Below are 15,293 nucleotides of genomic sequence, written 5' to 3'. Positions count from 1 at the left end.
CGCCTCGTGGGCTTTTCAGAGATTCTCTGGGATTTCTTTTTCGTTTTAGAAAAACAGATATCGAGAATACAGAGCAGAAATTCCAGCTGGTTTATTTCCCCTCCCGAGCTACTCGTCTTCAGTAAGTGCGCTGTGGCCGAGCGATGGCAGGAGTTTGCAGCACTTTCAGTGAATCTGCATATTTATGACAGTGAAGCAGCCTCCATTTCATGCCCGTGTGGCTTCAGAGTCCCTCCCCTGTATTTCATGTGCACAGCTCAGCCATGATAACATAACCTCACGGCTTCACGCCATCCCTCGCTTGATTTACACACACGGACCCATCTCCCTGTGTGACAGCGGCTCAGCCTGTAACCATATAATGGCCCATAACTGCCCGGCACAACTGGACTCTCACAATCATATTGGCTTTTATTTCTTCCAGCTGCTGGAGGTAAAGTGAGTAATGAGCTGTTTTATCCAGAAGGCACAACTCAGCAGCAGGGGAGGAGGAGGAGGAGGGATGTGCCATACAAACGCACTAAGTGCTCTGAAACTTAAGTAGTACAAGGAAAGCAGATTATCCTGTATTTTTAAGCAGAGTTATGCCACAGGGTAGCAAAAGGTTTGAGTGTAACCGACACTGAAAAAGTGAAAAGATCCTTTCGGTGAGGAGGAGAGAAGAAATCAAGCCAAGAATTTATATATGATTGTACAAACCTGCAAACAGAAAGGCCCCAGCCGGCCAGCGGAGTCAGACCTGGAGCTTCTTGGTGTGTGGGCGGGGTTTGTGTTGTCTGGTGATTCGAAATTGGCTGTAGGTGAATGTGGGTAAGAAAGGTTGTTGGTCCTGTGAGAGACTGTACCACGTCTCTCACTCTAGGACAGCCGGGACAAACTTCATCCCCGAACCGGATAACGAGGATGGACGGGTGGACAGGCGAACCTCTGTCTCAAAAAGTATCGAATGTGTCAATAAAAATAGTTAGAACTATGTGTTAGATCAAAATTAGTACAAAGGCAACATATGAAAGGACAAAATTGTGAAACCAAACAACAGCAGGAGATTGAGCGGCTGTAACCACAGGGTTTTGGTCTGTACCGTCAACTGGATGGAGCATGTCTGCAGAGAATGCCACTCAAGAATGCAGGTATGTGTTTTAATGACACGATTCAGGTGATACTTAGATACACAGTTGCTGTTAGCTGTTTACTGTTAGCTGTTAGCAGTTTGCTGTTAGCAGTTTGCTGTTAGCAGTTTACTATTAGCTGTTAGCAGTTTGCTGTTGGCTGTTTACTGTTAGCAGTTTGCTGTTAGCTGTTTACTGTTAGCTGTTAGCAGTTTGCTGTTGGCTGTTTACTGTTAGCTGTTTACTGTTAGCTGTTAGCTGTTAGCAGTTTGCTGTTTACTGTTAGCTGTTAGCAGTTAGCTGTTTACTATTAGCTGTTAGCTGTTTACTGTTAGCTGTTAGCATGTCACTTCTGTGACTTTTCTGTTTCCCAAAAATACTTTTGCTGTCATCTGAGATGTTTTCTTTTCTTTTTGTGAGCTTTTACTGTATTTTTTTCTATTTCTGTTGTGTTTTGTGTGCTTTCGCTGTATTTTTCTATTTACTGGTGTTTTCTTAAGTCGCAGTGTGTTTGACCTTTCAGGGCCACCGTACCTGCATATCTATTCCAATGTCATGCTTGCCTGTAGTCGTGACTGTATGGGAAAATGTATCTTTAAGAAACACAGCAGCTTGTCTGCTCAGGTTTCAAACAGTTGCAGAGCTTTGGTAAATGAAGGAGCGATGTAGCAAAGTGTTTCTCAGTTCCTCCACCTGCTCTTTGGAAAGTTGTGTCAGTATTTGGGGGAAACAAATCCATGTTAATATCACGTTTGCTGCTCAGCCTTATTGTGCATTTGCTCTGCCAGGAAAGCTAAATTTTCCTTGTTGAATTCTTATAGGCTTAAAATTTGATTTGCAGAATTTGACAGATACGCTGCATCTATCCATCCACCTATCATTCAGTTAGCAAAAAAGCTAACAGCCAGCTAAGCCATCTTTCACCTCTGGCGTCACTTCGTGTACCCGTCACTTTGTCACATGTCCGACTGCTCAGCGAAACACGACGCCAGCGAGGCACCTCACCCGTGAAAAATCAGATATTCCATCTGCCGGCTCGTCAGAGCAGGTGGCACATGTAACCATTTAGTCAAGTCGACTGTCTACCCCGACAGTCGCCGTGGTGACAGCTAAACGTGCTGCAGAGCCAACATTAAAAGCCAGGGGACAGCTGACATCCCGCACATCCCGGTGTGTCGGTTTAAATATTCCTCGCGGTGCATCCGACTAAATCTTCCCCCTAATTGACAGAGCAGAGGATGTTTTCTGCCAGGCGCACTGACGGCTGGATGCAGCAGAGAGAGGGAGGGGGAGGCTCGAGGATCCACAGAAATGTCTCCTCTGCTCACTGGCTCACTGTTACTTATGAACCAGTGATGTTATTTTACCTTACAGAATATGCCAGGGCTGTAAAACACGAGCAACGTCACCTTACATTCATTCAGACGCAGCGGCAATGTGTGCTGCCGAAGAACAGTACTGTTCCCTGCTGCAGTTTCTCTCACAGCAACTAGTTTTAACTTTCTAGTTTTACAGTTTAACATGGAAGTGAGAAAACACAGGGCAGCTTTCTGAGAATAACTTGGATGGACTTTGAATAAGGAATATGGATCATGGAGTAAATAAACCACTGTGGGCAGATCCGAAACAGACCCAGACTGGATCTGAACTGGATCCAGGCTTGATCACGTCTGAGCGTCATTCAGCAGCACACACTGCTGGGAGGAGTCTGAGAGAAACATGGTTTGTTACCACGGTAACTAACTCAGAGTTGTAGCTACACTGGCATTGTTTACTTTTTACTTAGTATTTTACTCCTCGTTGTTTTCTCAGGTTTAAGTCACAAAACTGGTTGTTTTGGTTTAAAGACACACTTTGCTTTAAGTACACAATGCCTGAAACAAGCTGCTTAAGCTCCTCCCACTTTAAGGTAATTTTCTTCTGATTGGGTGCCCCTCACAAACAGTTTGAACAGCAGTGTGTGTTTCTGAAATGCAGCCAGCTTAGATGAAAGTATCTGAGAATAAACATGATCTCAAAACCCTGAAGGATGATTCCTGAAGATATCCGATCAAACCGGTAAGAAAAGACTTCTAATGTGGCGAGAGAGGAGGTTGGAACAACCACAGTTTAAAGGATCTCAAATCCCTCTGCATGTATTTATGGGAGGGAGGGGGGGGCTCAGAGAAAATCAAAACAACAGAAAAAGTAAAGTTGTTTCAAAGCTGTGAGCAGTGTGGATGAGGCTGATCTCCAGGTTGTTGAAAACAGACTCAGAGCAAGTGCTACATTTTCAGGTTGCTTGGAGTGAAAAGCATTAAATGGCTCCAGGGACCGACTAACACTGAAAATGGTGTTGATTGGAAGGATTAGCCTTAGATGAAATAATCTCCCCTTAAAAACAGCTTACAAATTAAACAGTGTGAGACAAATTAAAGTCCGCCCATCTGCTTTCTCTTGGTGAACAACTTGTCCAGCTTCACGTCCCTCCTGGCGTCGTTCCCTTTGCCCAAATAAAATGTCCTGTCTGTTTAACTCCAAATTTAAACCCCCAAAGATTTCAGACTTCCTGGTGACATTTTTCCTTTTGTCTGGCAGTGGAGCGTGACGTCTCTGATCAGACGCAGGTGAGTTTTTTAAATTAGTGTTTCGGAGATCATATCTTTGGATATGACACCAAAATGTTCAGTTCGGTGTGATATTTAAAGAGAAAAGCTGAAAAATCTGGCAACAGATCACACATGAAATGATGTGTTTGGCGTCATAAGCAGAGTCATTGATCACATTTGAACTGGAGATGAGGAGAACGTGTGCGGACCAATATCTCATTAAACGCTGGCAGATCCAGAGACCTTGTAGCTTCGACTGCAGTCATTTTAGCTTTTAAACACCAAAACATTTCTATTATGAGTTTGTAAATGTTTGACGTGCACGGAGACTTTAAGGGGAATTTTTAACGTGTTAGTGGCGTTTACCTCTCAGAGAAGATGGTTGGTTCCCTGTATCGGAGAGACGTCCTGCTGTTATCAAAGCACGGACTCTGGAGAGGATTCTCACGCTGCAGCTGGGCAGCCGTTACCTGAAACCAGGAGAAAGTGTTTCTGAAGAAACATTAAAAAATAATCTTTAATGTTTTTCTCCTCGGGCAACAAGGCACAAAATCGCAAATGATGTGTACACTTCTAATACTCACAAATACCCCCACGTCATGACTGGTTTTTAACCGATACCACCTGTTGGCCTCTTCTACCTCCCAGTCAGTGCTGCACAAAGCTTTAAAACCCAAACCTGCGAGGTCAGAATGTATCAGTTACTTTATGAACAATTTGGTTCATTTTCAATTCATTTTTAGCACCAAATCATAAAAACAGTCTTTACATTGTGAGGTACAGACCCTAAAATATAACAGAGAAAACCCCCAAAATCTTATGACCCCCTATGAGCAAGCACTTTGGTGACAGTAGGAAGGAAAAACTCCCTTTTACCAGGAAGAAACCTCCGGCAGAACCAGGCTCAGGGAGGGGCGGGGCCATCTGCTGTGATTGGTTGGGGTGAGAGAAGGAAGACAGGATAAAGACATGCTGTGGAAGAGAGACAGAGGTTAATAACAGATATGATTCAATGCAGAGAGGTCTGTTAACACATAGTAAGTGAAGAAGAAACACCCAGTGCATCATGGGAATCCCCCATTAGCAAAAAGGAAAGTTTGATCTTGTAGCTGTATTTTAGTCCAATTTTATTCGATGAGTAATTGTCTGGGTATCAGGTAATGTTGCTTTATCTCAGTTGGACACAAGGTGCCTTTGACAGCAGCACGAATCCCAGCATGTTATAGCAGCAGTGACAGGACAAAAACCTGTAATCTCTGTGGCCTCTAATATACTAATGTCAAAATGCATGCAGCATGTGACACCAACATGTGACAACAATGTAGATTTTCTGGCATCAGGACCCGAGGAAAGTGGTTGTTTGTTAAATCTGTGTGCGCCTGGTGTTTTCAGCCTCTTGATTTGCCTCAAACGTAAAAAGCTAGTTTCGAACAAACCTGCTGATTTTGTTGGAAGTTGTCTCCCGGTGCTCTTCGACCTCCTCCACCACAGCCACAGGCACAGGACAGATTTGTTTCCAGCACCAATCACCAAACTCAATTTCATGAAAATCAGTGGAGAACTGAGAAAAAGCTCCAACCTTGAGCCGAGTGTACACACAGACTACTGAGAGGCCTGGTTTATTTTACTTTCCTTCTGTTTCTTTAGACATTATACAAAATATAATCTCAGAATTTGTCACAGCTAAACATGATGCATTTATTTTGATTCAGTTAACAGTTACAAACCCAATCATTTTCAGTTCAGTCTGCAGTCGAGGACAAAGAGACGCATTCAGAGCTGATGTTGGAAATGCTGGTGTTCAGTTTTACTTCATCTTAGCAGCTGGGACACACCGAGGCACTCACAGAACACAAAATGCATGGCTGACATTGAATTATGACATAAACATGTCAGACCTTTTGGTTCCACTTGTCAAACATGATGATTTGCTACATGACGGGAAACAGCTGATTTGGACTTTAGGGTCCTGGTTGCACATTTGAAGATGTCACCTTGGATACTGACGGCCACTTTTATGCAATTTGGGGGGAATTTAAATTAACAAGGAAAAGTGTTACCTGCTGATTGCTTTGAAAGAAAATGAGATGGTTCAGAGTTTAAGTTTGCTGGTGTAAGTGTCAGAGTAAAGTATATAAAAGATACCATTAGTTTCAGGACTGTTTTGGCTGCTTACACACATTACACATAACACTTTCTTAAAAGTAATGCAGTTCAGTACTTAATTACTCCAAGGAGAATGTATTTGCATTTCTCTGTAAAATGACCTGAAACAGTCTCATCGTTACCAGTTAACAGTATAAACCTACAGGCTACATCACACACACAACACAAACCTCTATCATAATGAGGACACACACAAAGATGAAAACACAGCATAAAGACACTCTGAAGCCATTGCCATGGTGATTCTGCTTTAGAAACATGAACAGGTAGAAACGGCGGCTCCAGCCTGACTGCTCATCGGTTTGTTACCTGTTGAAGTTCAGGGTCTGGCTTCTGGCGTCGGCACTCGCTCAGCTTCCACTCTGGGTTTGTGGCTAGCTTAGCGTTAGCATGCTGTCTGTGCAGATGCTTGCGCACAGCTGAAGTTGTGTTAGCAGCATAATGCAGCTGTTTCTGTCCATCGTGCTCTCGACCTTTTCATGTGACAGATATAACGGTAACGTCCATATCCACTGTAGACCGCGCCGCTTTTTCCTCCTCCAGCACACAAACTCAAATCACACGATTGTGGTGCAAGTGGAACCGATAAGTGGGATAGATACACAAGCAGATACCAACCGGTCTGCTAACACTCTCCAACCACCAAGCAGCAGTGAAAAAGTCAAAGCACACCAGAAACTGAGACCATTTGTCTTCAAAGTAAAAGTCATGCCTTACTGCTTTTACTTTGAAGGCAAACAGTCTCTGCTTCCAGTCGCACTCTTCACATTTTCACAGTTGGTTGGTAAGTAGTTGTCACATGTTTGCAGACCATTTGCAGACTACTGAGGACAGCAGCAATCTGTGAGCAACCAAAGCAGTGCAGCACATTTAACAACAGCAAACAACCTCCTGAAAACACTCGCCAAATAGTCACACATTTTTACCCAGCAACTGGTGGTTACCATGGAGTCCCTGACCGATCTATAGGCCTGTGTGACTGCGGCCTAACACTAACAAGGTATGGGTACAACGAGCAGACACAGATACCCGTTAATCAGTGGCAGTGATCAGGGCCATGCCAATAAATCACTGGAACTGCACTCGGCAAACAGACATTATAATATACGAGTCTACGAGGACTGATTCTTTTGGATATTAGAGGAAGTGCTGCTTTTGGCACAGTTTACCCTCGGAGGTTGCTGCTTCTTGACAATATCACGGTAACAGTTTGCATTAAGTAGAAGAGACGTGTTGTCAGTGACACATATCAGAAACAGATTTGTAAACCATATTTCTTTATTAAAGTTTAAGAAACTCCAAGCAGCATATTCATAAATAAAATAAGGGTCTCCCTTAGATGTACTGTGACAGTCTGTATGCTCTGACAGTTCATGTTTTCATCCTCTGTCGGGGTGTTGGAGTTCGAACATAAACAGGACACACGTAGGCCCTTATCGCCCCGCCCTCCCGGTCACTTCCTCATTGCTGACCAATCGTAACCTCGCTCTGTCCGTCCGTCACGTGGTGGAGCACAGTGCAAAAAGCAAGTTGGTTCACGACAGAGAAGCAACTACTGACACAGTAAGAAAACATCCATATAGAGTGTGTTCAGATGGGAGCTGCGTCAGAGTCGAGGACCGTCACGTTTCTGCGTGTCCGTTTACGCACAGGATGAAACACATGGCAGGTTTTACTTGGTGTCACCAGAGAATTGGTTTTCACACAGACACAGAACATTAGCGTTTCAGCAGAGCTCTAACAGAATCATGGTGAAACTGAATAATGAACATTTCTGCTTGGCAACAACGTAAATCTTCACAGTCACACGTTAAACTTTTTCTTCCCAGTTCAATGACTCAGATTTAATACAGCTATGAAAAACAAACCTTGGTCCTATGATCTGAGTGATTCGGCACAGTGCTTTTACAGTTACATTTCTCAAGTGATCAAGAATTAGGAGCATGAATGAACAGCAACAGAACCAAGTATTTTATCCACACTCTAAGGTGTTACGTGAGAGCGGTACTGCGTGTATGCGTAGTCGGGGACAAACTGTAAATGTTACCTTTAACCTGTCATTGATAAGAGCCATAACATGCTTTTGCATGGTGCGAAACAAAGAAGTACATCGGCTTGTCATTGGTGTTGGAAGAATTTATTCCTAAATCTCTGTGTTTTGTGGTTGAGTCTTTAACAGACCACTGGATTCAATCACCCACAACATTAAAGCCACCTGTTCAACAGCTTTGGCTTTTGGGCAGTGGACCCATACTGGGGTTTCCGGTGGTATCGAGGACGTAGATCAGATTTGTTCTGGACCGTTTTTCTAAATTTTGATCTGGGTCAACACCTCGGTGTGAACACTGAAAAATACTGGACAAATAGGCTTTGTTGGGGATGTTTCCAAGAGTTTACGAGGTCACATTTTTTCCTCGGGTTGTAATTGTTGGATGTGTTGTGGTTTAGTAGCAAACCTATCTGAATTAATAAAGAATGTTTTTATTATTCTGGTGTCAAATTGTTTGCTTGAAAAGCAAAAAGCTCTGAAGGATTTTTTTCATTTGCAGAAACTTCAGAGTTGAGCTTAATATGATGGAGACTGCTGCCGTTGGGGGGCACCCTTAAGGAGACATTAGGGAGTGTGCTTGCTCTGCACACAGTGATAAAAGCATCATCTACTTCACTCCAGGCTTCGAGGGCCGGTGTCCTGCAGGGTTTAGATGTGTCCTTGATCCAACACAGATGATTTAAATGGCTAAATGACCTCCTCAACATGTCTTGAAGTTCTCCAGAGGCCTGATAATGAACTAATCATCTGAGTCAGGTGTGTTGACCCAGGATGAAATCTAAAACCTGCAGGACACCGGCCCTCGAGGCCTGGAGTTCCCCACCCCTGGTCATCTTTTCTAAGGGACTGCCCAAAAACAACTCGCTGTTAGAAGGCTTCAGCTCCAGTATTTCTGCTGTCTGACTGTCTGTCTGTAAGAATAGAGTGGACATACATGATATGGACACTTAAAAATCTTTCAGTCTGGGTTTCCCCAGTGTGGAAGAAGTGCTGTGCGACAGAACCGGACAGTAAAACCTCCACAGAACGCTCGTGTCTGTAGTTTAAGGAACGAGTTAATCTGCCGCCTGTCCAACAACCACAAACCTACCAACAACACAAGATTCGATGTCCGATCTACAGTTTTGGAACTAAAGCTCTTCATTCTGACAAGTTAAGGTTCCTCAGTTTCCTCTGCCCACGTACACGTTCTATAAATGGAGAGATGAGCGGGTCTGCGTTTTGCTGCTAATGTCCTGAAAACTGTGTGTGATCAACATAGATCCGAACAGCCAGCGTCAGGCTAATGTAAATGAAGTCGACAGTCATTAGGCCCATAGATGCACGTTAACCGTGCTTGTAAAAGCAAAAAGGTGGGGGTGATATGGTCGTTTTATATATTTCTGTTGTTAAATACTTTTACCATAAATGTTCCTCTCACAGTATCCTATAGAGAAAATACTATCCAGTGTTTAGCAAATATATTTAACTTCCCTCTGTTTTACAAGCAGTTGAGGTATGGCACCTGCAGAACGGCCATCATCATGAGCCTCTGTCTGCACTTTGGGTAATGACGCCCTCTGTCATCCCTGCAGGTGATAATGGATCTCATTAGGAATGACTTGTGGAAATACGATGCCTCTCTGAGTCACTCTCTCACTCCTCGTTAGAATAACTGCACTGCTTTGCAAGACGAAACTTGCGTACGAGAGCGTGACGTAAAATTCTCGAGTATAAAAATGAAAGACATATATATTTAGTACCTTTATATTTTTTCTTAAGGTTAAGGCTGCGTTCACACCGACCGCTGTTGGAACTCGGCCGAGCTTCGATATTTGGCCACAAACGAAGCATTACGACTGCCTGAAAACAAAAGTGTCGGCCCTCCTTTAGGAACTCTGTGGGAGCGGTTAGTAAGAGTAAGGATGGAAAGGCGAATACGTTTGATCTGTCACAACTTTTCTTGTGTTTCAGGTCTGTAATTTCAGACTTTCAGACTTCGACTGTTGTCGAAGTTTGTTTGAATAAATTAATAACCATCAATCGTTCTGGCACCAATTTGAATCTGACACTTCCTTCAAATACAAACAGAAGCTCAAAAATATCAAATAAAATGAATACCAGGCTGGCTGATACTCTGGACCGTTTCTGGTTTTTTGTATATATTTGGCTAACAAGAGGGTCTGTCTCAGAGTTGGGAAGCATGCCAGTACTTGTTTTAAATTGGTGCCAACTTTTCATTAGTCTAAAAGCATCTGGACAGAGTTTCATAGAAAAAGACTGTAACTGATTTTCACTGGTTTGCTGGTGGTGCGATGAAGAAGACGAACTCTAAAACTATTCATCATTTAGAAGGTGCAAGCATCTCTCTGAAACCCAGAACAAGTGTTTTTGTGTTCCTGATTTCCTCATCTCGAAGTCGGGTTGGTTTCTGTTTGATGTCTAAAGGTCTGTGGTTCATCCAACCCTAAACATGTTCATTTCTTTCCACAGCTTAAAATACAGAAGCAATTCTCGTAATTTTGAAGCTTTAACGTGACCCAGAAAAGGTTTTTGTAGTAAGTGGTTAAACGGGACTACAGAAACTGTTGGGAGATTTCATCACGTCGAACGCGCGACTGCATTTACAGTTCAAAAATATGATATTTGACTTTAAGACTAAGACCTGTACCGCGTGGGTAGGGAGCCACGGTTCTACACCCTGTCGTGTTCCACAAAGAGGCCAGGCTTGCATGACTGCATCATCGTTTGACCTAAAGACAGCGGTCGGTGCGCTCGCAGCCGTACGTACTCTTCTTCGCTCATTTGCTCGTCACAAACAGACTCTCACCTGGACAGTACTGACGCCAAATAAAAACTCGCTATAAAAACAAACCATTGAGCTGTGTGTAAAATATGAACCCAATAAAAACCCGCTTGTTCCCCCTCAGTGTTTGAATGAACATCATTTACAGTCAACGTAAGAAAAGAATGTAGACTTTTGCTTGGAAAAAACTATGTATATTATATATTTAATACAAATGGGGAAAAAACAAAGAGTGATTTTTTTTTGTCCGATGCTGAAGATATATATAGGGTTGGTACAGAGGTGCATAACAGTAGGTGTCCACCACTAAAAATGTCCCTACAGCGGTGCATCATGGGTAGTCGTTTACATCAATGAGTTGTGGAAAGACATCGTTTAATTTCGGCACTTAGAAAACAATCACAATGAATTTCGCGTCATTGTTTAATTGAACAAAATTTACAAAGCCATTCAAACAGTCATAACTTTTTCATCAATGTTTATATTTTTTTTTATCTCATTTTGTTTGTTTTTATAACTCAACTTCAAAAATTGAGAATATTCAAAATACACTTTAACCTCACTTCGTTCTCTTGGTATTTACAGATATGTACACGAGAAAAATTACACCCTCCAGCCCGCCGCCCGCTTTTTGTTGTTTTTTGTTAGATTTTTCGTGTGTGTGTTTCTGAACAGATAGTGAGATACAAAATCTTTTTACTTTGTACATATATGTTTTTTTCCTCTATAATAATTTTCCTCTAGGGTTCCCCAACCCGCCTCGCATCCGAACCTGGACCCAGGTCCAGAGAGCAGCCTCCCTCCCACCCACCGCCCCCCTTTTACCCCTCCGATCTTATATCGATGTACTGTGGGTGGCCTCAATGGCTTCGGGTATGGGTCCTGCGGAGACTGCCTGGTAGGACATTGGCATGGGTGTCTTGCCAGGGCTCTGCCGGAAGAGCCCCCCGTTGGGTGCCCTGTGTTTGCACTGCATGGTGCCGCTGAGGTTGGTGCTGCTGAGCGGGTGGTGCGGGGGCAACGTGCTGCTGCCAGGGCCCTGGGATGGGGGTAGCGTCCTGCCTAGGGTCCCCCCATGGTGAGGATGGGGAAGAGGAGGAGGTGGTCCCCCCTCCCCGGGGAGGAAGGTGGTCACAGCGAGGCCCGAGGGCGGGTAGTCCCGCCTGGACTCCGGGCCCGGGACCAGAGAGGCCTGGCTGGGCTGCATGCTGCCGATGTCCAGCGCAGAGATCTCGATAGAGGGGCCGGGGATCTGCTTGTGGGCCAAGTCCTCGTCCAAAAGACTGTTCATACGACGATGCACCTGTTCCAGATTCACCTCCTTGTCCTATAAGTTGAGGAGTGGGGCGGTGGGGTGGGGATGGAGGAGGACAGTGGAGAGACAGGGGGAGGGAGAGAGGGAGGGAGGGACACAGAGGCTGAGATTGGCGATGGGCCGATTTCTCAGACTGATTCAGGTCAGCGTGTGCTCCATGCATTCTCAATCTGATATGGGTTTTTTTTTAACTGACGAGCTTCTATCAGCGATCCAGCTGATAGACTGGCCCGGTTTCATTTTGTAGTCTGGTTTGAAGAGCCCAGTGGAAACTGAGGCCACAGAAACCAATCTGAATGTGCAACTTGAAATCAAACTTGGCCAGTGAGCAGTAAAGGCTTGATGTATGGAGGAAACCGACCCTGGAGCCAAGCTGACTGTCGTGTGCTGCAGAGCTGTTGGAGGCTTGACTATGTCGAGATTGTCATGAATCACATCTGAGATCAATTTTAGATTCATAAACTGAAGCTATGTTTGTGCTTTCTCTGCCCTCGCCGCCCTCGGAGCTGCTACGCTCGTCACAGGAGGATCAGAGAATTGGTTTCCTAGCAGAATAATTTAATCGCCACACTGGCTGACGATGCATCTCCTGCTGACTGCAGACATGCATACTTGTTAGGTATTAATAGACACCCGAGTGTTTCCCTGTTGAACCGCAGGTCTGCTTTAGTACACTGGTCAGGGGAAGGTAAAGGACGAGGGGCGTGCGGGAGGAAGGAGGCGTGATTCGCATAGTGAAAGCGAGGCTTTGAATCTGAGGCCAGATTCTCGACACGTCCGCGTGCGACTGCTGCAGCCCGGCCGGATGATGTTTTAGGAGAGGGTCTTAAAGCGGCCAATCGCTTTACAGCAAAGCAGCTAACATTCCTGAACGCAGCCTGGCTCCAGCATCGGGCTCGCTTCAGTCCAGAAACACAGTGAGATTAGTCCCAGGAACTCACAGTGACACCGGCGACACTCAACACAATGCACACGACACATTACAGATTAATACCACATACATATTCAGTCATGGTGCAGTGTTAGCAGCACATAATACAGAAGGCATGCAACTACCCCACCCCCGCAGGTTTGATCATTTCGAGTTTGTTTTACTGTCACACTGTTGGGATTACTACTGGCATGGACTGAAAATCGCTGTTCATGATTTTATTCCACTGATAAACAGATCATGTGACTGTTCAAAACGTTCTGGGCAGCTTTGTTAAATTATGAGAGATTTTATGAGCTCAGACAAAAGACATTTGAGAAGCTTTACAGCTACGACACGTTCGGAGCACAATCAGACCGTATTCTGGATCCAGGGACTGGATGCATGACACAAAGTGAATTTTCAGTCAGGTGAAAGGATGCAGTCTCAGACTGCTAATGTTAAAAATGTTAAACTAGCAATCCAGCAGCTGGCTTTAACTGCAAACAGTGAGTGCTGTGTGAGGGCCGGTTCTCTGCAGAGCACTCGAGTTCACGCGGTGTTTGGTGGTGGTGTCGATCTGACTGAGAAGCTGAAGGACGCCGCCTGCTCGTACGTTGGTGACCTGCCGATTACACGCACTCCTAATCACACCCTGCTTAGTCTTTTCTTCTTGCTCGTAGATTAAATGAACCAAAGCTTCATTTTCTCAGATGCTCCTGTTGGCCAATCGACACTCTGTGTCACCAAATCTACCCAGGACCTGACCTCAGTGCTCTTTTAGTTAGCAGGATGAAGACTTAAGCAACACACGAACATGCAGCGTGTTTGCTTTGAATGATCCCACTCCAGCCTCTGAGAGCTCCTCTCAAAGCCAATTAAAACATCTCAGCTCAGGTTATTGTTTCAGCCGACCAGCGCCTCATTAAAATATGTTTTCAAACTGGCAGCTAGCCTAAATAAATAAATGCCAGGGATTAAACCTCAGCCGGTCGTTAAAGGCAGGCTGGTGAAGTAAGTGCAGAGGAAGAACAGCCGTCTGAAAGTCTCCATTAATTTGGAAAACAAACAGCTCTTTTAGTGAGTGCTCCCACTGGGGGGCCTTTTAAATCACTCTGCTTCCTGCTACTTTGCAAATACTGTGACTGTCGAGTGGGTTGTGCTCAAGTGCGATAAGAACAGTTACAGATTGTTTCTGGTTCATTTTAGATTCAAGTGGCCCTGCGAAGATGAGCGAAGGCTGTTCTGCACGGCGATCGCCTCTAACACCGACATCTTCCATCTGATAACGTCTTATTAACCAAAGGTCACCATCGACTGTGTCTCTACATCCAACCCAGCTGAGGAGAACTTTGCTAGATGTTGAGATTTGGTGGAAAGATGAAAGGTCAAAGTTGTCTTTTCTGGTTGTATAAGGAAGTCATTTCAACTCAAAATTTAGTTGAACAGTGAAAGCACATCTCTTCCTCCTGAACACCTCTGCACCTCTGACCAGCAGCTTCTTACGAGGATATGTTTTCACTGTCCAGAGGCTTATTATGAATAAGATCAGCAAAGGAGAATCATTTCCATTTAGACGCCGCGTACACTTTTATATAGTAGGTAATACTTGACTGTGTAAGTTGGTCAGAACTGCCAATCAAGCGCAATAAAAAAGATAAAAGACAAGAACGTGTGTTTGCATTTCTGTTTTTAAATTAGCAGCAACGCGTGAAACTGTATCCTAGTGTTTTCATTGTTGCCATCTCAGCGTTCTTCAAGAGCACTCGACTGTCCAGCTGCATGCTCATTGGCCAGTTTTGGGCCTGGTGAGGGTTGTACCCTGGGTAATCTTCTTTCTTAAACGTAGAATGACCAAAATATACAAAACTTTATTCATCCTTTGTGACTTGAAAGTAGCCACTGAGGTCCAGGCAGAGGGCCGTGATCTTCACTCTGATAGGACCAGATGTCTTATTGCAGGACTTTGTGCAAGAGTCTTTCTTTTCGTCTTAAGAATCGTTTTTCCAATATCTTTCCAAAATCCTGGAAAAGTGTTGTCACCTTTCAGTTTTCAACCAAATCTCGATAGTATAGTGACGCGTTTTAAAAGCCGCAGCTGACTGACGGATCTGTGCGCTTGCTGGAGCCCAAACAAGCCTTTGGATTTTTGATTATTCGTGAGGGGCTCTTTTTGTGCCATGGTCCTGCTTAGAGGGAACCGCCACACGAGGGCTGAGGGTGACAATCATGTTAATAATGCTGTCACTTCATCTCAGTCCAGCTAAATGTCTGTGGAAGATTTTGGAGTAAACGTTGGACCAGCGTCTCTCGCACCATCAACAAACACTAGATGAGTTCATCTCTCCAGCAGACTTCTAGAAACTTCTA

The 15,293-nt window shown here is 44.3% G+C and overlaps 1 protein-coding gene and 1 long non-coding RNA gene across 3 annotated transcripts in view; one reads left to right on the top strand and one right to left on the bottom strand.

Annotated features, from left to right (window-relative positions):
- Positions 1-789: 789 nt before the first annotated feature.
- Positions 790-14,585, top strand: LOC146704046 (uncharacterized). Its single transcript, XR_014922052.1, has 2 exons — positions 790-1,130; positions 14,133-14,585. It is a non-coding gene; the product is annotated as an uncharacterized LOC146704046 (long non-coding RNA).
- Positions 11,518-15,293, bottom strand: part of grid1b (glutamate receptor, ionotropic, delta 1b) — a 627,414-nt gene continuing 623,638 nt past the window's right edge. For both annotated transcript variants that reach the window (XM_085467070.1, XM_085467071.1), the window contains one exon: positions 11,518-12,025. In XM_085467070.1, coding sequence (XP_085323196.1) covers positions 11,559-12,025 — 467 coding nt within the window. In that variant the 3' untranslated portion in view covers positions 11,518-11,558. The remainder of the gene's footprint in view (positions 12,026-15,293) is intronic.

This window comes from Copadichromis virginalis, linkage group LG8, assembly GCF_057382275.1.
Source record: "Copadichromis virginalis isolate Kocher_CV1m ecotype Utaka linkage group LG8, C_Virginalis_male_GT1.1, whole genome shotgun sequence".
NCBI lineage: Eukaryota > Metazoa > Chordata > Actinopteri > Cichliformes > Cichlidae > Copadichromis > Copadichromis virginalis.
Note: the sequence above shows the minus strand (reverse complement) of the source record. Positions and strands in the feature narration are given on the sequence as shown.